The sequence below is a fragment of the Physeter macrocephalus genome, chromosome 16 (genome assembly GCF_002837175.3).
Source record: "Physeter macrocephalus isolate SW-GA chromosome 16, ASM283717v5, whole genome shotgun sequence".
NCBI lineage: Eukaryota > Metazoa > Chordata > Mammalia > Artiodactyla > Physeteridae > Physeter > Physeter macrocephalus.
Genome location: NC_041229.1, coordinates 54,852,186 through 54,874,868, shown reverse-complemented (window position 1 = coordinate 54,874,868; position 22,683 = coordinate 54,852,186). Strand labels below are relative to the sequence as shown.

The window sequence follows — 22,683 nt, the reverse complement described above, 5'->3', positions numbered from 1 at the left end:
TGAGGCAACCCAATACTGGAGCCTACCTGGGCTCTTTGGTGGGGCTAAAGGCGGACTCTGGGAGGGCTCATGCCAAGGAGTACTTCCCAGAACTTCTGCTGCCAGTGTCCTTGTCCCCACGGTGAAGCACAGCCACACCCCATCTCCCCAGGATACCCTCCAACACTAGCAGGTAGGTCTGCTTCAGTCTTCCCTGGGGTCACTGCTCCTTCCCCTGGGTCCGATGCACACACCACTTTGTGTGTGCCTTCCAAAAGTGGAGTCTCCATTTCCCCCAGTTCTGTTGAAGTCCTGCAGTCAAATCCCAGTAGCCTTCAAAGTCTGATTCTCAGAATTCCTCCTCCCGTTGCCAGGCTCCCAGGTTGGGAAGCCTGATGTGGGGCTTAGAACCTTCACTCCAGTGGGTGGACTTCTGTGGCATAAGTGTTCTCCAGTCTGTGAGTCAGCCACCCAGCAGTTATGGGACTTGATTTTACTGTGATTGCACCCCTCCTACCATCTCACTGTGGCTTCTCCTTTGTCTTTGGATGTGGGGTATCTTTTTTGGTGAGTTCCAGTGTCCTCCTGTCGATGACTGTCCAGCAGCTAGTTGTGATCCTGGTGCTCTCGCAAGAGGGAGTAAGAGCACATCCTTCTACTCCGCCATCTTGGTTCCAATCGGAAGAATTTTAATGAACCCTGATTCTTGCATCTTCCTTTACATAGAAAAGCACTAAAATCATTAACCTGAGATATCTGTTCTTTGTGATTTGCAGTAATCTTTTACCAAGATGTATACTTGACTGTATGTATTCCCTAGCCCCAAAGTCACATATATACTTGAATCTCCCCCTACCTCTTCAGAGCTGTTCTCTCAGAGTTACTGAGAGGCCATTTCCTAGGCTAAAGTCCTTAGTAAGGTCCCTGAATAAAACTAAAACAACTCCTCCTATGTTGTGTGTTTTTCTTGCAGTCAACACTCCTGAGACTGAAAAAAAATTTTTTAGTACATTTATTGACATTTCTATAAAGTGGGGATGCTGAATATGGGACCTTATTGTGAGAAACTAATGGCTATATTGATTCAGGTTTTTGAGGTTTATAAAATTGTTCTAAGTTCAGTTGCCATTAGCACAGTAGCCCATTTCTTTTTTTTTTTTTTTTTGGCTGCATCAGGTCTTAGTTGCAGTGCATGGGCTCTTCGTTGCGGCACACGGGCTTCTCTCTAGTTGTGGTGTGTGGGCGTTCCCTCTAGTTGTGGTGCACCGGTTCCAGGGTGCACGGGCTCTGTAGTTTGCGGCATGCTGGCTCTCTCGTTGAGGCGCACGAGCTTGGTAGTTGAGGTGCATGAGCTCAGTAGTTGCGGCACGCGGGCTTAGTTGCCCCACGGCATGTGGGATCTTAGTTCCCCGACCAGGGATCGAACCTGCGTTACCCTGCACTGGAAGGCGGATTCTTTACCACTGGACCACCAGGGAAGTCCCCGTAGCCCATTTCTTTCAAGCACGAAAAAGGGGGTAGATGGGTCAAAAGAATTTTTTTTTTTACCATGATCATACTGGAAGAATAATTTCATCGAACTACTTAAGAGTAAAACATCTTTTACAAAGGTTATATTTTAATAGAACTTTTTTTCTCCCATTAAATGCAAACAAGCTGCATGGACTATACACAGGGGGCAATCCTCTCTGACACTGAAGTGATTCCTCCACAAAGAATAGTTTCTAGATGGAAATCATTAACAAGGAAAACTATGACAGTGTTGGGCTGGAAAGAGTGCATCTTCCATAGTTCCCTCACAGTTCTGGCTCTATCCCCTCAACCCAGGGAAAGATACGGTGACCAAGAATACCAAGTTCCTCCCACTTTTCTTTTCCTTCCTCTTGTTAAATTTGGGTACATTGCAAATAAATTAAAAGCAGGTAAAAAATGGGTTTCTTATACATCTTGTTTAAATTTTGATAGTAACCTTTGCTTGTTTTTGACTTAATTCTAGATTTCAAAACATTTTGAAATGGCACTTTCATTTATTTAGTTAACTGCTGAAACCTAGGAATTTACTGTTGAAAACCACTCATGTTTTTGCAAAGTTTAAATACATGAATACAAAGTATAGTGCTTGGGAGAGTCCCGGGCTGTAGGGAGGAAGTCTGTGTTGGCATCAACAAGCTTTTCCTCAGTCTCTGGAGCCATTGCCCTCCTGGTAATATAAGGGGTTGAAGTGCTTTAAAGACTATATTTAGACTTTGAATCCTTAAGTCAAACAAAAACTTACATGATGCCTCATATATAATAGATCAAAGCATATTTGCTTTGGTTGAAGATGATTCAGGGCCCAGACCCTCTGAGGCAGCTCTCAAGAACTTCCAAGGCTCTGCAGAACATTTTGGAAACCTCTGCACCAGATGAGCTCTTCCAGTTCTGACATCACATCACTTTGACAGTAACAACCTACAAAGCATAAGTAAATTTGGCCTTGTTGAGAGGCATCCAAATTCATCTTTTTTTGTTTGCATACCAATTGGCAAAGATATGAGGAACTACACTGGGTCCCTTGTGTTACTGCTGGTGCTACTAAACATTTAGATTTTAATCTTGGCCTGTGTGGTGCACTTCATTCATTCAACTGTGCCAAAAACTGGGACTATCAAGACAAGTGTGGTCTCTGCTGTCAAATTGTTAGTCTCCGGAGGAAAACAGATAAACAATTATTACAGCCGTTAATAGTAGAAGTAGACCCCTGGCCTGGGAGCACATGGTGGGGTACTCAATTCTGGGGGAGAGGGAGAGAAGGTAGAGGGGAAGGACTCGTAAAAATATCAGATTTTTTTTTTTTTTTGCTCCGGATGCGTAGGCTTAGCGGCCATGGCTCACGGGCCTAGCCGCTCCGCTGCATGTGGGATCTTCCCGGACCGGGGCACGAACCCGTGTCCCCTGCATCGGCAGGTGGACTCTCAACCACTGCGCCACCAGGGAAGCCCTCAGATATTTATTTATTGGCCGCACTGCGCAGCTTGAGGGATCTTAGTTCCCTGACCAGGGATTGAACCTGGGCCCTCAGCAGTGAAAGTGCAGAGTCATAACCACTGGACCGTCAGGGAATTCCTTTAAATGATATTTATTGAACACGTAATATGTGCTAAGCAGGGTTCTAAATTTTTTGTAATTTTAGAAATGAGGACATTGAGGCAACGGATGGTTAAATAACTTGACTACAGATTAAAAAAAATCATGGAGGCAAGATCTAAAATCAGGCTGTGTGATTTCAGGGACCCTACTCTTTTTTTGTGTGTGCCAGGGAATTCCCACAGGGCCCCTATTCTTTTTTTTTTTTTTTAATACTTATTTTATTTATTTATTTGGCTGCATTAGGTCTTTGTTGTGGAACATGGGATCTTCCTTGTGGCATGCGGGATCTTTAGTTGCAGCAGGCAAACTCTTAGTTGTGGCATTTGGGATCTAGTTCCCTGACCAGGGATCAAACCCAGGTCCCCTGCACTGGGAGCACAGAGTCTTAACCACTGAACCACCAGGGAAGCCCCAAGGCCCCTACTCTTAATCATTACACTGGATTACATTTATATTTATAGATACGGTAGCAGTGAAGTTGAATCTTGAAGAAGTTCAGACAATCAGATGATAGGGTAGAAAAGTCAGTAGAGAGAGGAAAGAAAGGAAGTGGCAAGAATGAAAGGAAGCAGAAGTACGAAATAGCATGGCACACTGGGAAATCTAAGTTGTTGGGACAGCGGGAGCATAGGGTGCAAGGGGGACTGTGGTGAGGATTACAGGCTAGAGGGGCCGTACTTCCCTCCCTCCCCCTTTGGCAAAAATCCCCATCTTATCTCTGAATGAGACTCAAAAGAAGTCTGGGAAAATAGAGTGAATTTAAGAGATGGGATAGCTGGATTAGCATCCCAGGATTCTATTGACCTTGGTCTCTCTCTGATCTTCTTAGGGGACAAGGGGTAAATAAAATGTGTGAAAGTTCCTAGTGTCAGCTAGATAAATGTTGGTTGAATTTGAATGTGTAGCAGGTATTAGGCAAACGGGGTGTCTTGGATAAGGTGTATGAAGTACTCTCAAGGTGGGGGGAGGACAAGACTGGGCTGCAAAAAACCCTTAAATCTTTTCACATGAGGAAAGTTTGAGAAGGAGTAGCCTTATCAAAATTGCAGTACTTGCTTTTAGAATAAATGAACTGTACAAGATGTCCTTAACTAATATAAGAGTAGATGTGGTTTATAGTCTCTGCTGACAGGCCAAACAGTTCATTAAATATTCTCCCTGGCTTTGTGAGTATTGTCAATGTATAATTTCAATGAAAAAAAAATCTCCTGGAACAAGGTGTACAGAATGGGGACAGTGCACGCCACTTGCTTGTGTGCGTGCCAACAGGAAAATGTTGGAGCTGGAAATGATCCAAAAATTTTTTGTGCAGAAATACAAAATGGTAGTTTATTTATATTTCCCTTAGCACATAATTCTAATTATGCTTTATACCCTGACAATGGTTATCACAGGCTACAGATAATCAAGCTGTTGATCAGACTCCCTCCTTGCCTAGAGCAAGCAAAGCAGTCTCCATGATCTCAGACAATTTTAATAGGGGAAGGCGAGATTTGTTTCAGATGTGTTTCACTGCTTATGGAGGACAAGTGGCTTCTCACCATGGTGACAATCAGGTTGCTAAGCTGGGCAAGGCCAAGTTTAGAAGAATGGTCCTCAAACAGATTTACTGAAATGAATGGTTCATGCCACCAGCAACTTTCTTCAAGTTCTGATTAATTTCCCATGAAATAATTGCTTGGAATACATCCAAGCAGTTCCTTTATTCATTGCTTCTTTGTCTTGCCAACAGGAGGGTCAGTCAATACTGAAACATACAGTTTGAACCAAGCATATGTGATGCCCACTGCACAATACACTGAGGTCAGTAACAAAGGGATAAAGGGGTACTTCAGCTTCCAAGAGGTGAAAGGGAATACAAATTCACAGAAGACTTCCAGAGGCCCCAGGCCAAGGAGGTAGAAAGTTTCCATCCAATTAAAAAGAGGTTTTTCTTTTCTGAAGAAAAAACGAGAGGAGTCTGATTTTAGATGAGTCATTCTGCTTCTGCAAACATTTCTCAGCTAAAGCTTCTCACCTGCACTGTCGTGATGTGAAGTACAGATAAAGCTAAAGTCAAAAGCATGCATTAAATTTCACATTAAAAAAAAATGATAAAGATATATCATTACATTAATTCAACAATCCAAATTTACCCAACCATCATCTATGTTGTCACTTAGCTGAAGTTGCTGAGAAAGAATTAGCTATGCATTTGGAAGAGGAAAGGGGGTTGGATAGTGTGATATTGGAATAAGAATGTGGTAAACGACACATAATTTTTTGTTTTGGTAAAATAATATAAAATTTGGTGTTTTAACCATTTTTAAGTATATAATTAAGTAGTATTAAGTATATAGACAATGTTGTGTCAATATCCACTTTCAAAACATTTCAAAACCCCAAAAAGAATCTCTGGAAATATTAAGCAATAATAACTCCCTATCCAGCACCACCATTGCTCTCACCAGTCCTCATACCTACTAATTTACCTTCTGTCTCTATGAATTTCCCTAGTCTAGATATTTCATGTAAATGAAATCATACAGTATTTGTCCTTTTTGTGTCTGGCTTATTGCACTTAGCCTAAGTTTTCAAGGTTCATCCATGTTGTAGTACATATCAGAGCTTCATTCCTCTTTCTGGATAACTAATATTCCATTATATGTAAATATACTATTTTGTTTATCCATTCATTTGTTGATGGACATTCGGGCTATTTCTACCTTTTGGCTACTGTGAATAAAACTGCAATGAACACTGATGTACAAGTATCTGTTTGAGTCCCTATTTTCAGTTCTTTTGGGTATATACCTAAGAGTGGAATTGCTGAGTCATATGGTTATAATTGAGTTTTCATATAATTAAGCATTTGAGGTTTCATGAACACAATGAGATATAATCCATAAGCAAGCTTTAAAAAATTATATAGGTAACATTAAGTTTAGAAAAGAAAAAAATTCCACCCATAATTCTAAGATATGTAAGAATTTTTTACATATCTTTTGGTTTTAAGCATCTGTATTTATGTGGTTTTACTCATAATGCATATTTTACATTCCATTTTTTAGTTTTCATATAAAGTTTTAATTTAAGCTGGGTAGTCCCTCCTCAAATATTTCCCCAAACTAAAGCCATGACCTATGTTGCCATGTGAGAGTGATGGAATATGGGTAATTTCTCCTGCTATCTGCTGATATTTTGTAATGTTGTGATATTACTATTAAAACTTAAAAAATAAAATTTAAAAGGCTTATCAATCATTTAGGAGTAAACATTTCACAAGAGTAAATATCATTTTAAATGCACTTTTTTTTAGATTACCTGAATAGAGTCTTCAGTGAGGAAATACTATAGATGGTAAACAGTAACATGAGTAAGATTTTAATGGGAAGTTCTGTTAAGAGAATAAAAAAGTACATATGATAATTAAGTTGGTAAGAGAAAGGTTTATGGTACTTAAGGGAATATAATCACAATGACACAGCTATATAGTGCTAGTAATGCATTCTGAGCTTAACTGTGCATTTTTGTGACATGTAAAGATACTGAGAATTGGGGACATGTTGGAGGTTTTATTTAAAAGAATGGATGAGCTCTCTCTTTCTAAGAGATTTTAAGGTTGTTTAAATCAGATAGTACCGATCAGACAGTATTTTTTTTTTTTTTTTTTTTTGCAGTACGCTGGCCTCTCACTGTCGTGGCCTCTCCCGTTGCGGAGCATAGGCTCTGGACGCGCAGGCTCAGCGGCCATGGCTCACGGGCCCAGCCCCTCCGCAGCATGTGGGATCTTCCCGGACCGGGGCACGAACCCGTGTCCCCTGCATCGGCAGGCGGATTCTCAACCACTGAGCCACCAGGGAAGCCCGATCAGACAGTATTGATCAGTAAGGCTCTGATGAAAAGCCATGGCAATTAAACAGCTCTCTCTTCAAAGAAGCTACTTACCTGGTGCAGTGAAGAGCAGAGGGAAGAGGGAATAGTGTCCTGTTGTGGTCAGAATCAGAAACATCGAAGCATCTCCTGCTTTTCCCACAGATAAGAGGCTAAAAATAAAAATTCTTATAATAATTCCTTAAAACATCAAATGAAGCTTATACTTGCAAATAGCTGGAATAACCTGCATCTACTATTATTTCTAGAACTGGCTTATGCATAAAATAACATACTGATCTTTGCTACAAGTCCAATTCAATTGAGAATATGAATTTTTTCAGTGGGAAACTTTAAGCAATACAAAGAAGAATGCACCACCACACTGAGTCATGGAACACATTCAAAAAAGAATCTTGCCTCTCGGAGTAACTGCCTCCTCAAAGAAAGGAATATTGTGGGATTGGGAACTGCCTAGTGGTGGCAGCTAGAGAAGCAGGACTTGGAGTTTTATTTCCAGCCCTATGGTCCTTCTCTTGGACAATGCCCCATACCTGCTGGTGTTTAATAAGAATTCTAACTAAAGACATTAGAAGTTTTTCTCTATTTTTTAATTTGGAAACTCCAAGTTGCTAAATGAACCCAGACAAGCCACATCCTGATCTGACAAATTTGCTTAATGTTCTTTCAGAGCTTAAATGATTTCTCTCAGGATTTAAGAAAAATCTTAAGAAAAAGGCTAATTCTATTACAATCTATCTAATTGGGTTTCAGTTGTATATAAAATGGACACAACTGCATTTAAAATGCTTTTTTTTTTTTTTAGCATGGCACAGTGAAAAGATCTTAAGATTCAGCATGATAAGATTCAGGTTTAAGTCCTAACCCTGCTATTTGCTAGCTGTGTGACTTTGGATAAGTCACCTAAACTCTGAGCCCCATCTGCAGATGTGAAGACAGGGGATGATATCCATTTATCCTAATTATCTTAAAGGTTGCTGTGAGGCTCAAAAGAAAGAATGCAAAACAAAACAAAACAACAACCTCCACCCCAAAAAAACCAACTAACAACAAAAACAGTTCTGAAAAATCTGAAGTGCTGTACGTGTTAGGTATTATTCCATAATGGACTCAATCCTAACTTTGACTAACAACACTTAACAAGGAGCTGTGGGACCTTATTTTCACAGGTGTGATGACACCAAAGTCCATGCTTTTTCCATACTATGCTGCCATTCAATAGCCAGAAGTAACAGCCTGGTATCATGGCGCTTAATCACTACAGTACCCCTTACCAAAAAATGCAGGAACAATACAGGCAGTTTTGCATACCTTAGAACCTACACAGGTACAAGGATCCCAAGTTAAACATCCCCATTCTGTCCTGGTATAAATCTGTTCCCATGTGTCTTTGCCTTTGCCTATCCCACTGAACATGTCAAGAAGCGACAGATCAAATGGAAAACAACAGGATCACTGTGAAATATGCCAGAAATGTTGACTGACTGAGCTATCTGCTTACCTCATTGGGAGGACTGCAAGGAGTATGGCTTTTTCATGGACGTGCCACCCAAACATGAAGGAGCTCAAGGCACAAAGAATTAGACATCGGAGAAAGCCTCTGGGCCCTTGAGGTTTAAACCAAAGACAGAAAATAGAGGGCTAGAAACAATAGGCAAAGATAAGACTTCAGTATCATTTAAAATAGGCTTTACTGAAACATTGTTCAGGTGAATATAATTTACATCATCTCTGAAAAACAGTAGCTCTTAAGACTATTTTCCATCAAACTGGGATAATTTGCTTTGTGAACAGTCCACCAAAAGTTAACATAAAAACAACTACTCAGAAAAAAAAAAGGCATTTGGAAATATATATTTAACACATGAAAATTAATTCTATTCATTAAAATTAATATGAAATGATAATTAAGTTCTAGGATATCCAGTATAACTCCTAATTACACCTTCATAATTAGTTAATTAATAGTCACTGAACATATTAGGTCAAACTACAAAAGTTCATCGATATTGTGGAGCTAATAATAAATTAGATCTTAGCATATTAATAAACAAACACCTAACTTTGTGGGCTGGAGTGTAATTTACAACAAAACCATGGCCTTCCATATGCAGCTTACAAGGCTGAAGTTTTAGGAAAAAAGTTTTAAATTCAGAACATGTGGATAAGTAGGCCAAAAGAGCTTAACTACCTACCAGTACTGCCACATAATTAAGTGGGGTCAGGTGTCTTGTGAGTAAATTTGATGGTTTAGAAACCAAAATTAAAACTGAGTGTAATTAGATATGATTAAGTTATTTATGTTGAATTTTACTAAAATTATATCATGAAATTGAGGGCATCATGATCACTAAGAAATAAACACAGCTATGAATGATGCCTATAACAGCATCTGATTCATATAAGATTCTTATCTGATGCTCAGACAGCCATTGTTGACTCTCTCAATTCATTATCATCATCACAAAATATCCATGCAGTACAGACAAATTCAGAGTTTTTATTAGTTAGCCATGGATGAAAACAAAAACCTGATGTCCCTACTACATTGTCCTCTTTCTCCATGGTGTGGTCCAAGTTCCCTCCCCTGGGCTTTTCTTTCTTCCTCATCTGATGGTGAACAGATGGTCTATTAGCCTGTGGTGAGAACCTCTCTCAAAGAGGCTTTACTAGTAATCCTTCCTTACAGTGTTCAAAGTTACCCTAAGAATAGGAAATGCCTCAATCTGCAGCAGGATTACAGCCATGGAATTTATCCTACAGTTGGGAAAACTTGAAAGTTAAAATTCAACCAGCCACACAAAAGAAAAGCAGAGAAAACTCAAGAAATGAGGACCACGTGTGAATTCTTACCAATATGGCAATCAGAGTGCAGATAAGGGTGGCCAAGGGTGTCACTGAGGGAAGGACTGTGTGTTGGAACTGCTGAACTAAACCACTTGTCATTGAGGCCTTGGGAATCTTGCTGGGGTCAAGAAGTTTCAGTTCTAAACCTACAGAGTAAAAAGACATTTTATTTTGTTTTGATTAATGGCACACCATATTTTACCAATCAATTCCTTGAGGGAAAAAAATAAGCTACTAAATCTTAAGACTGTTTCAAGGTCAAGATTTCATTAACTCAGTCCTGCACCATTCTAGCTAAAATGCCTCTAGTTTAGACTGCAGCTGTCTGTATTGGAACAGGAAACCTTGCTGGCAGGCAGCATGAACAGCAATATGCTCTCACCTCTAAAATGAAGCAAGCTTTCTAAAATACAGGTCTACCACGTCACAGGCCAGCTTTGAATCCTTCCTTGCCTATGGGATAAAGTCCACATTCCTAAGCATAGCACATAGTGTCTTCCATGATCTAGCCCCCTCCCACCTCTCCAGTCTCATCTACTCCACCTTGTTAAATACAGCTTGGCCACAATGAGCCGACATACCACTGTGACACCTGTGTCCTTTTGCACAGACTACTCCCTTTGCTTAGAATGGCCTACTCACTTTGCAAAGTTAACTCCTAATTCACTTACTCATCTGAGAAAGCTCCTAACTCAGGAAGTAGAGCTGATTTTCTTGTGGGCTAAGGTCTGTTATACATGTCTCTGTTCACCACACTGCACTATATCTGTACATATGTTCATTTCCTCTACTATACTCGGTTCCTTAAAGGCAGGAATGACAATTAATTTATTTCTATCCCCAGCACACAGGAGTTCAAGAAATACTTACTAAATGAACCAAGTCTCAGGATAATGATGCAAGTCCCAGCCCAAAAAAGCTAACAGAACAGTCAGGGACAGTCTGAGCACCTGAATGGCCCTGTCTAATGCCGTTGAAAATTAGTGAAATGTGGGAAAGGTGTAGACTACCAAAATATTTTCTATTCATTCACCTTGTCCCTTTTTCCTTCAGCCTGCTGATTCTCTCTTAAAGCTAATAACTGTTTGCCTGAAACAGAGTTGCCTAACCTGCCACTGACTTTCCATTCACGACATCCTTGAGGAGACAGATATACAAGGTGAGGTACAACAGTTTCCTGACTCAGATAAGGCAAGCGACCCTTGTACCTCATATCATGCTGGTTGTTTAAAGCTTTTAGAAATGTTAAGAACTTACTTTATAAGATGCCATGTACATCAAGGCTGGACTCAGTGGGTGAGCAATAATACCAAATTACGATTTCCTGTAAGTATGCAGCCAAAACAGTAATAGCAGCCACCACGCATTAAGCATCTACCTTGTGCCAAGGGCTTTGTAGCCATTACTTTTTGCCCCCCTGAGGCACAGAGAGATGAGTAATGTGCCTAAGTCACACAACTAATACGTGGAAGAATCGAACCCAGTTCTGGTTCCAAAGCCCCTGCTACTGACAGCCTAGCACTTCTTTATTGTTGCATTTGTTTCTCACACAGGTTTTTACGTTTTTAAAGGTTGTAAACAAAATCTTATGTGGCCTGCAAAGCCTAAAATATTTACTGTCTGTCCCATTACAGAAAAGTTTACCTATCCTTCTCTTGATCCTGCCATCTTCCATCAAGCTAGGCTGTATTCACAAATGAGACTGTGAGTTGTTCCACAGAGTTATTTTCAGAACCATCTAAAGGTTATAAATTCTTTTTCATCACACCTCAAACTTAAAAGCATAGCCTAAGTTTTCCCTTTCTTCTCAGCTCATGTTAAAATGCATGGCCATCATTTTCCTTATTGGCTTAATACCCAGTCACAACTTACACATTCTTCTTTCCTGCTTCTTCACAGTTTTAAGTTTAAAACTAAGGCTATAACTACTGAAAAACGTTTTGCTTAAGGTAAAATTACCTTTTAAAAATGTCTAAAAAGTTTATTTTTTTCCCCAAGGAAAGGAGCAACAACCTCACTGCCACAAAGAGCTTTTATAAGGAATGCAGTCTGTTTCCTGCAATGAAGTCTCAGTCCCTAGAACCACTCCCCTGTTCATTCTGAAAGCTGAAACGCAGGGCTGGAGAACAAACAGCTCAGCCACATTCAAAACACAAAACAGGTTTTCCCATTTGTCAATGTGACTAGTTCTTTCAATATTCATAGTCTAAGTAAGAAGGCTTAGGGAATTCCATGCGGTCCAGTGGTTAGGACTCAGTGCTTTCACTGCTGGGGCCAGGGTTCAATCCCTGGTCGGGGAACTAAGATCCCACAAGCCGCACAGCACAGCCAAAGGAAAAAAAAAAGTAAGAAGGCTTGCTACCATACCGATGATGGAAAGCATTTTGTCCAAAGCGCTGTACAAAGCCCAGAAGTTTGGGGCCCAATACGCGTGGCAGAGGCCCCTCTTGAAAGGGAAGAGTCGGGAAAAGACTTGAGGCAGTTGGTTCTGTTGAAAAGAGATTAAACAGTGATCAATCGTTTCTAAATTCAAAAAGAGAACTAGGGTACTATCTATGGCATAGTGTGTAGAAAGTTATGAGGTCTGAGTTCCGGTTTTTGTACAAGGAAGTAGTTGTGTGATCCTGAACAGTTCACAGAACCTCTTTTTTCTCCAACCTTCTCATCTGTTAAGTGGGACAAGATACATCAGAGTACTTTGAATACCAGTCCAATACTATTATAAGTATAATAATGGAAGAATTTATAAGGGGCAAAGGAGAACGCAGACTGCAGCTTTACCAAGTTTACTGAAGAGAAGGGGACGGCAGGGAAGGCTTGATGAGAGATGCAGTGTTTCCCAATTTTAGCAGAAATTAAAACTAATTAGTTGAATTCAGCATGAGGGAAGAAGTGAAAAAAGAAAAACACCTGTTGAACATCTGTAACATTCTAGACACTTTAGAATGTTTGCTGTCAATGAATGACTGTGAAAGCACTGTGAGTACTGATTTTTTTTTTTTAAGAAGATGTTGGGGGTAGGAGTTTATTAATTAATTTATTTATTTTTGCTGTGTTGGGTCTTCGTTTCTGTACGAGGGCTTTCTCTAGTTGTGGCAAGCGGGGGCCACTCTTCATCGTGGTGCGCAGGCCTCTCACTATCGCGGCCTCTCTTGTTGAGGAGCACAGGCTCCAGACGCGCAGGCTCAGTAGTTGTGGCTCACGGGCCTAGTTGCTCCGCAGCATGTGGGATCCTCCCAGACCAGGGCTCGAACCCATGTCCCCTGCATTAGCAGGCAGGTTCCCAACCACTGCGCCACCAGGGAAGCCCCTGTGAGTATTGATTTTGAGGTTACAAATAAAGTATAGCAAACAAGCAAATTAGCAAATATGGAAATCTGTGACTAATTATTAGCAACTCTGTGTGTGTGTGTCTGTGTGAGACATATAGTTAAACATACAAATATATGCACATACATATTTGCATAAGCACAAAAATGTCTGAAAGAATAACATCCTATCTTTGGGGAGTCATAGTGGGAAGGAGTAAAAAAGGAGTAGTTTTCCTTATTTTATATATTCCTGGCTTTATTATTTTTTTCTAAATAACAACAAACATGTATTCTTTATAACAAATAAAAGACTTACCAAGGCTAGAAAAGGACCCAACGAAAGAGCAGAAACTAGGAAAACAATTAGTCCCAGGGAAATAAGACGGAGAAAACTGAAGCTGTTCCATCGGATGGACCCATCTACAGAAAAGGAACATTATCATTAACCAGGCACGTGGAAAGCCATAACTTATACAATATGCCAAAACTAGAAGCATCCCATGATAGTACACCAATCTTTATGATGTGGCAAGAGCAGAGAAAAATCAGAATGGGTAAAGGGTTTATAGGATCAATAGCTGAGAGATACCCGTTGTGCCTCATAAAACCCTCTCACAAAGCAAGCCACCAAGTCAAGATAAAATAAAATAAAGAAAAAATAAAATGATCACTAAAACTTGCCTGGTTTATTTGCAGTGAAACAGTAAGATCGCAGTAAATATACACCGTAAGCTGGTGCTACATAGAGGTAGATGTGCTTGAAATGTAGGAGAACAGCAAAGAGAAATGCTCCTTCCATATGCCTTTTCTAGGAGATTTAAAAGGTAAATAATTCAAAATTCAGGGTAGACTAAACACAATAATGTAGTATCCTGGATTGGATTCTGGAACAGAAAAAGGATGTTAGTGGAAAAACTGGTGAAATCTGAGTGTACCAAGGTTGGTTTCTTAGTCTTGATGAATGTACCATAAGATGGTAACATTAGGGGAAAATGAGTGAGGGGGTACAGGAACTCTTATTATCTTTGCAACTTTCCTGTAAAGCTAAAATTATTTAAAAGAATAAAGTTTATTAAAAAATAAAAACACTGGAGACTGGTTGCACAACACTGTGAATATACTTACCATTACTGAACTGTACATTTTTAAATGCTTAAGATAAATGGGTGAGGGAAGGAAAGAAATAGGTGAGGGAGACTAAGAGATTAAGTACAAACTTCTAGTTGCAAAATAAATGAGTCATGGGTATGAAATGTACAGTGTGGGAAATTCAATAACTATATTGTCATATCTTAGTATGGTGACAGATTGTAACTAGACTTATGTGGTGATCATTTTGAAATGGATAGAAATATTGAATCACTATGTTGTGTAACAACTAGCAAAAACAAACTCTAAGAAAAAGAGATCAGATTTGTAGTTACCAAAGGTGGGGAATGGGGGACGGAGAACTGAATGAAGGCAGTCAAAAGGTACAAACCTCCAGCTATAAGATAAATAAGTACTAGGGATGTAATATATAACATGATAAATATAAATAACACTACTGTATGTTATATATGAAAGTTGTTAACAGAGCAAATCCTAAGAGTTTTCATCAAAATTTTTTTCTATTTCTTTAATTTTGTATCTTTATGAGATGACAGATGTTCACTAAACTTATTGTGATAATCATTTCATGATGTATGTAAGTAAGTCATTATGCTGTACACCTTAAACTGTATGTCAGTGCTGTATGTCAATTATATCTCGATAAAACTGGAAGAAAAAAATGGTTTAAGATGGTAAGTTTTATCTTATACGTATTTTACCATATTGAAAAAAAACCATGGTTTTGAAGATATACAGGCATATGTCATTTTATTGCGATTTGCTTTATTGCGCTTCAGGGATACTGTGTTTTTTACAAATTGAAGGTTTGTGGCAGCCCTGCATTGAGCAAGTCTATTGGCGCCACTTTTCCAACAGCATTTGCTCACTTCCTGTCTCTGTGCTACATTTTGGTAATTCTTGCAATATTTCAAACTTTTTCATTATCACTATGCTTGTTACGGTGATCTGTGATCAGTGATCTTTGAGGTTACTACTACAACTCACTGAAGGCTCAGATGATGGTTAGCATTTTTTAGTAATAAAGTATTTTTTTATCTCTTTTTTTTTAGTAATAAAGTATTTTAAAATTAAGGTATGTACATTTTTTTAGACAATGCTATTGCACACTTAACAGACTACAGTATAGTGTAAACATAACTTTTATATACACTGGGAAACCAAAAAATTCACATGACTAGTTTTATTGCAACATTTGCTTTATCGTGGTGGTCTGGAACTGAACCCACAGTATTTCTGAGGTCTGCCTGTATTTGGAAATACTTAACAAATGAAATATGATGTCTGGGATGTGTTTCAAAATAACGCTCTGTGTGTGTGTGTTTAGATCACTGTACTATTTTCTCCATTTTTGTATATAATTTAAATCTTCTATAATAAAAAGGTTTAAATGTAATATAAGGAGAACAGAGGCAAGTGATTCCAGCCAGCTTTTATACTGAGCCTGGTCGGTTCATAAATTCATTATTTCAACAAATATTTATTGAGTACTAAGTTTGATATTGAAGTACAAGATACATCATCATAACAACACACTACAGTTTCTCCTTAAGGAACCTAGGGAAGTTAATTACCTTCACCCTCTTATAGTTATACAATAGCTGGAGTTGATTTCCAGAGAGGATCTGGGAATGAGAGTACCAATGATTACACATAAGCTATGCTAACAAAGAATCACTTAAATCTTATATTACATATTAGGTAACATAAACTACAATCAGGCTGAAGTCACCAAGTATTGTGCCAATAGTACTAGATCTAACAAACTACCTAGGAGAATTAAAGGCATTCTGATTTAGGAAAAAAAAACCCTCCAAACTGAGTTGACTATAACTAAAGAAGTCTGCATTCTACCTACCTCACAGGAATTTTGGAAGGATCAAATGAGATAATGGTCCTGGGGTCCTGGGGTTTGGAAGGATCAAATGAGAAACTGCCAAAGGGAACGTGAAAGGCCAAGTTCCTCCTTTCACTGTCTCATCAGGTGTGGTCTAGAATAGATGCGTTAGGAATGATAAGGCAAAAACAATGGGATGCTTCCAAATCTCTCCACCGGTTTTATTATTTATTTAAGATTCAGAGAAAGTCTAGCTGGTTCTATAGCTAAAGTTTAGTTCATTTGTTCAACAACCATCCAACATTCATTCATTGAACACCAGTTATGATCCACGTATAATGTGGCTTTTTATGGTTAAAAGAAAAAACTTATCCAGACATTTATAGTTGCCAAAGAACTTTAAAACCGATTATTGAATTTGATCTTTCCAAAGTCCCTGTGAGGTAGGTGGCCCCATCTTATAAACAGAATGTATCAAGGGTAAATTTTATTTTATGGATGAGAAAACTGAGGCTGAGGGGGTTGAAAGACTTGCCTTGGGTTAATGGTTCCCAAACCTGATGGTGTATCAAAATTCCCTGGAGATTCCTAAAACCCAATCCCAGAGATTCTGATTCAGTGTACAGAGGAGTGTCCCAGAAATCTGAATTATCCGCTTTCCTCCTCTATGAAGGGAGAAAACTTTTAACAACTTCACAGAATAGTTACAAGGTTTACTCAATAATATATTATATACAACGTACCCAATCTGAAGCAGCCAATGCTTTTGAATAACCCCTGTCTGAGTCACACAGCTTATTAGGGTTATTCAAGATTTCAACCCAGGTCTTCTGGTTCCAAATTCCATACTTTCCATTACACTATGCTACATGCTGCTGATGGTTAAGGCTCCACCATCACAGTTACTATATAGTATAAACTGCTGAAGATTTCATTCCTGGATAAATGATCCCAACCAAATATAGAAACTCAAGTTTATTTTAGGCCTGCCACACTCTAACAAGTTTTTAGAGTATAATTTTCTCATCTGTAAAATGGAGAAAAGTATTATTAAAAGAGAAGATGGAATTTGTGAGAAATACTCAATAAAAGTGTCTATAGCACTTGGCAACTCAAAACAGTTGGTCAAATAAACTTACCTATCACCTTTACAAGCTAAAAACCAAACTAATTAGCCTATTTTGTGTTTACCTGAAATAATCGTGCAATAGAGAGTAGCATTAATCCAGATAAAAAACCATTGTACTGGAAATGAATATCTGGACTTAGGTCAAGGAAAGAAAACAGAGGATGCCAATTTCACAATGAACTGTGCCAGCAGACTAAGTATAAAAATTGCAAATGCTTCCTTTATAGGTAAATTAAAGATAAAAATATTACTACCAGTTTGGACTTTTCATAAAAGTGTTTTCTATAAACAGCCAAATCCTGGACAAACTTTTAAATTAAAATTTATGTTTAAGAAGAAAACCAGGAAACTTTCCCATATTTTCTGTACCTTAAAGAGCCAGCAACTAAAGGAGTTTTTTGTTTTGTTTTGCTTTTTAGAATCAGGGATAAGAAAGGAAGGGACCTAACAGCTATTGAAGGCCACTGCCTGTAGCATTCCATTGTTTATAGTACACATACAGTGAACCTGTGAGGTAGAGCTCAGAGCATTAATCCACTCATGGCCTAACACTACTTGAATTTCATAACTGAGATTCAAGACCAGGTCAGACTTAAACCGAAGTCTCGGTGTTTTCTTCCACCCCGGCTACCTCTATGAAAACTAGAAATTCGGCTTCTATCATTCAGATTTTAGTTACATTCAGGAGCCACCCACCGCGCCCCCCCGCTTTTCCTTTTAAGATTTTTTTGATGTGGACCATTTTTAAAGTCTTTGTTGAATTTGTTACAATATTGCTCCTGTTTTATGTTTTGGTTTTATGGCCACAAGGCATGTGGGATCTCAGCTCCCCGATCAGAGATCAAACCCGCACCCCCTGCATTGGAAGGCGAAGTCTTAACCACTGGACTGCCAGAGAAGTCCCCCATTCAGACCCTTTGGATTTAAGAAATTTGCCTATTAATATGTCATAAGCCAAGATGGCAGAAAAGCATGAAGGCCTGTCTGCTTCCATATGGACACTGTGATACACCGTTTCCTATAAAAGGTATATTTAGAATAATGTGTTATAAACTATTTAAGATATGTGTATTAGATTAATCTAAAGACAGTTAACAAATCCCAGTATATTGCTTCACTGGCAGTTTAACTGGTTCTTGCACGTCACCACTAACTTTTCAGGGACAAAGTGCTCTAACAACCAGAGTCTGATAAAGTTGGGCAGAGACCACAGTTTGGGGAACTAACTAACCCACCCCACATCCACTTTCAAAAGCAGCTCACATTTCAGAATCACCATTACAGAAATAATTAATCTTATACTTAGTATATATCAAATAAGTAAGGGAACAGTACATAAAACGTCAAGGATACGGTCTACAATTAACAACCCGAAGTTCCACAGCAGTAATACTGATAGAATAAACTTTGGCTTCTCTGTAAGTTCTTTGCCTGCTTTTTTCCCATCAATGCATTTACAGCACCTATATTGGAACACGAGGAAAGAATCAGAAACAAATTTAATCTGCATTAGAACACCATAATACTTCTACAGAGTACACTCTGATATACTCTGATGCGTTTGATTAGCCATTCCTGATAAAGTGTCCATGCCATTCTTTTTTTTTAATGTGGAACTATTTTATTTTGAAAATGATGATTAACAAGTGACACTGAGGCTGAATAGCAGTCAGAAAACCCAGGTTTATATTAACCCAAATATGAAGAAAAAAAAAAGGAAGAAAGAGATGGAGGAATGAAGGAGAGAAAGGATGAAGGAAATGAAGCTAGTATTTATGGAGTACTCAGTACATGCTAGATGCTTTCATTCAGAGGATTAAATTTAATTCTCAAGGACCATGGGAGGTTTTTTTTAAAAAAGGAGGAAAGGGACTCCAAGAGAATTTCTTGTAGTCCTTCAATATGACTGCACCCAAATCACAGCTCTAATGTTGCCAGTTATTAATAGGGAGGAAAAAGAAAGGTGATGGAGTCCAGTTCTGGTGATGCTGACAATTTTCCAATTAAGGTGCCCTTAGGTGTCACCTCTCCCAAGAAATTCCTGTGGGTTGGAAAAATTTTAGTTGCTTCCCTGTCAGTTTATTAGATTAGACACAGGGATTGGGGTGTCCATGCCATTCTTTTTTTTTTTTTGCGGTACGCGGGCCTCTCACTGTTGTGGCCTCTCCTGCCGCGGAGCACAGGCTCTGGACGCGCAGGCCCAGCGGCCATGGCTCACGGGCCCAGCCGCTCCGCGGCATGCGGGATCCTCCTGGACCAGGGCACGAACCCGCACGCCCTGCATCAGCAGGCGAACTCTCAACCACTGAGCCACCAGGGAAGCCCCTCCATGCCATTCTTGACTGTTTAAAAAGGTGGTAGCAGAAAGAAAGGCCTCAGGGCCAGTTCCATGTCTCTTTCTCAGCTATGCTGATGTGAAACAAAAGTCTTCATTTTTTTTTTTTTTTGAAAACAAAGTCTTCATTTAATAAAGCAAACAAACAAACAATAAAACCATCCACCAAAAACCCAAATGTAAGGATTTTGAAAATTGAAAGGGCACACACTATTTTAGTCCTTAAAACTAAAAAATGCAGACAAGAATGATATAGCACTCCAAATTATATATTAAGATACCAGCCAAGTTAAGAATAGACCTGTGAGGACTTCCCTGGTGGCGCAGTGGTTAAGAATCTGCCTGCCAATGCAGGGGACACAGGTTCAATCCCTGGTCCAGGAAGATCCCACATGCCGCAGAGCAACTAAGCCCGTGCACCACAACCACTGAGCCCATGCACCACAACTACTGAAGCCCATGCACCCTAGAGCCCGAGCGCTGCAACTACTGAGACCATGTGCTTCAACTACTGAAGCCCACGTGCTCTAGGGCCCACGTGCCACAACTACAGAGCCCACGTTCTACAACTACTGAAGCCTGTGTGCCTAGAGCCCATGCACCGCGACAAGAGGAGTCACTGCAATGAGAAGCCCACGCACTGCAACGAAGAGTAGCCCCCTCTTGCAGCAACTAGAGGAAGTCTGTGTGCAGCAACGAAGACCCAACGCAGCCAAAAATAAATCAAATTTTAAAAAATATATATAAAAAAAAAGAAAGAATAGACCTGTGATAGTTTGGGAGAGGGTGGTGAACGGAATTGAAAAAAAAAAAGAATAGAGCCACAAACCTGCAGCTCTTGATTGCCCAAATAATTTATATATATAAAAAAAAAGAATAGACCTGTGATAGTTTGGGAGAGGGTGGTGAACGGAATTGAAAAAAAAAAAGAATAGAGCCACAAACCTGCAGCTCTTGATTGCCCAAATAATTTTAAAAACTCCTATTAAAAAATGTATGTTATTTAAAGGTAGAGCTATAGTAATTAAGTGACAATACCAGGTGACAAAACAGTATGATCCCATTTTTATTTTATAAAAATTAAATTCAGATACAGGAAAGAGGCTGAAATCATATGCACCAAAATGTTGATAGTTACAGCTATAAGTGCAGGAGTATGGGTCATTTTTACTTTGTGTGTATGTATAATTGCTTTCTGTTTTCCAAAATTTTGACAATGAAAAGGATGTATTATTCTATAAAAAGATTTTTAAAAAATGTGTTTCATTTGAATATCAGCAAATTCTAAAACCAAAGAAATCTAAAACCAAAAGAAGACATAATAAAGATACAATTAAATAGGGGTTAGCAAAAGGTGTCCTGCTTTTCCTCCATGGAGCCTCAGTTTCCTCATAAATAGAGACAGTAACCTTACAGGGTAATTGAGAAAATTAAGTAAGTTACTAATCTATACAAAGTGCCTTGTTCTAGATTTTTATCTTACTTAACTGTTCCTTCTACATTGTAGATGGAAATGAATTCTACTCCCTCTCTCTGCCTGTATACACTTTCCCTGAGAGTGTGAATTTAAACATTTTGAGTTAAAAGGAGTACATTTACGTATCACCTTCCCTTTCAACTCTTGCCAGGTCATAAGGAGAATGAAGGTCAGGGTGCCAAACAGCAGTTATTCCATGAAAATGAGCAGGGGTTAAAACATCCCCAAGGGACTCTACTGAATGGGGCAAGAGTTCAGTCTAGAAGGCCTCACAAACAGAAATGATCTATTTATGACAAAGGTCATTGAATGGACACCAGCTACTGCTCTGTCACAATCATACTAGCAGGCTTAAGTATTAGGACAGAATAGAAACCAACATTAACTGGGAAATCACTACTTGGAAGTCACTGTGCACAATATTCTACATATGTGTATTCACCTACTTAAAAGTAACTTATAAGTAAAATATGTGAAACATAAAAATATAAAATATAAACATAACTTAAAATTAGTGAAGAGTCTTCATGAAGGAAAGAATCCAGAGACTGCAACTAAAAGCACTCAGTAAGATTTCTTGAATTTACTAGAATGGAAACTCCATTGGTGGTTAGCATTATGCATATGTATGCATGAGTGTGCTGTGCTGTATGTAGGTATGCATATCCCAAAGAATAGGGTAGGTCATGGCAGCCTCTGGTAGTCTGCTACAAGGAAGAAAAGAGAAGCATGTAGAGCCACTTTGGGCAGCGGAAACGGTCCTGGAACTCTACTTGGGACTACTTTTCACAACATTCACAATCTCTTGTTCTACCTCTAACTTGTAACCCCACCTTAGCCCCCATTTTCTTCCACAAGATTCAGCTAGACTGCTTGCTGTAATTACTCATTGTGAAGTTTGAAACACAACCATTTTGGACTGTTCTAGCATTTGCTATTATATGAACTTTGTTTGGCCCAAATGACGAACAAGTTAATACTATTTAATACTATAATATTTCCTCAAAACCTTCCACAGGAAATGACATTCTCAGACTTACTCATGGACAGCATACACAAAGAGTGTATCTGTAAAGATGACGGAAAATCTCTGGAAGAGTAAGGTCCTTGAGCTGGAGTAATTCAGATTACGGACATTCAGCATCTCTTGATCAAAATATTTGGCAACATGTGACAGGGCATACTCAAACCACGCAAAAAAGGGGGGGTAATCCAAGGTCCACTCTGAAGTTGCCTGTGGTAAAAATTGAAGATAGAACATATCCTAAGTAATGGAATAAATAAAGAAGGTGCAAAGGTTGGAAATTTTCATTCTCTCATCTTTAAAAAAAACACATGATGAAATTATACCTAAAATATGCCATAAACGGAAAATTTTCTGTTAAGACTGAGCAGAACACCAAAACGTGTTTCCTAAGTTATTTAATACAGTCTTCAATTTCCTTAGAGTCAACTATACTTCACAAGAAATTAATTTGATAACTTTTAATAATAAACTTGGTTATGACATGGTTCTACTCATCTAAATATAAAAAGGGAGCTAAGGCATAACGAATGATTTACTAGCTTGAGTTCAAGTTCTGTCCCAGAGATTCAATTTCCCTATCTGTAAAATGAGATATTGTGAGGACTAAATAAGTTAACACATGTGAAATA

The 22,683-nt window shown here is 38.9% G+C and overlaps 1 protein-coding gene across 2 annotated transcripts in view; it reads right to left on the bottom strand.

Annotated features, from left to right (window-relative positions):
* Nucleotides 1-4,408: 4,408 nt before the first annotated feature.
* Nucleotides 4,409-22,683, bottom strand: part of ALG8 (ALG8 alpha-1,3-glucosyltransferase) — a 29,550-nt gene continuing 11,275 nt past the window's right edge. For both annotated transcript variants that reach the window (XM_007122209.3, XM_007122210.4), the window contains 11 exons: nt 22,068-22,261; nt 18,569-18,678; nt 17,278-17,345; nt 13,821-13,947; nt 13,456-13,559; nt 12,196-12,316; nt 9,835-9,974; nt 8,483-8,622; nt 7,036-7,133; nt 6,412-6,484; nt 4,409-5,046 (listed from right to left, as the gene is read on the bottom strand). In XM_007122209.3, coding sequence (XP_007122271.1) covers nt 4,815-5,046; nt 6,412-6,484; nt 7,036-7,133; nt 8,483-8,622; nt 9,835-9,974; nt 12,196-12,316; nt 13,456-13,559; nt 13,821-13,947; nt 17,278-17,345; nt 18,569-18,678; nt 22,068-22,261 — 1,407 coding nt within the window. In that variant the 3' untranslated portion in view covers nt 4,409-4,814. The remainder of the gene's footprint in view (nt 5,047-6,411; nt 6,485-7,035; nt 7,134-8,482; nt 8,623-9,834; nt 9,975-12,195; nt 12,317-13,455; nt 13,560-13,820; nt 13,948-17,277; nt 17,346-18,568; nt 18,679-22,067; nt 22,262-22,683) is intronic.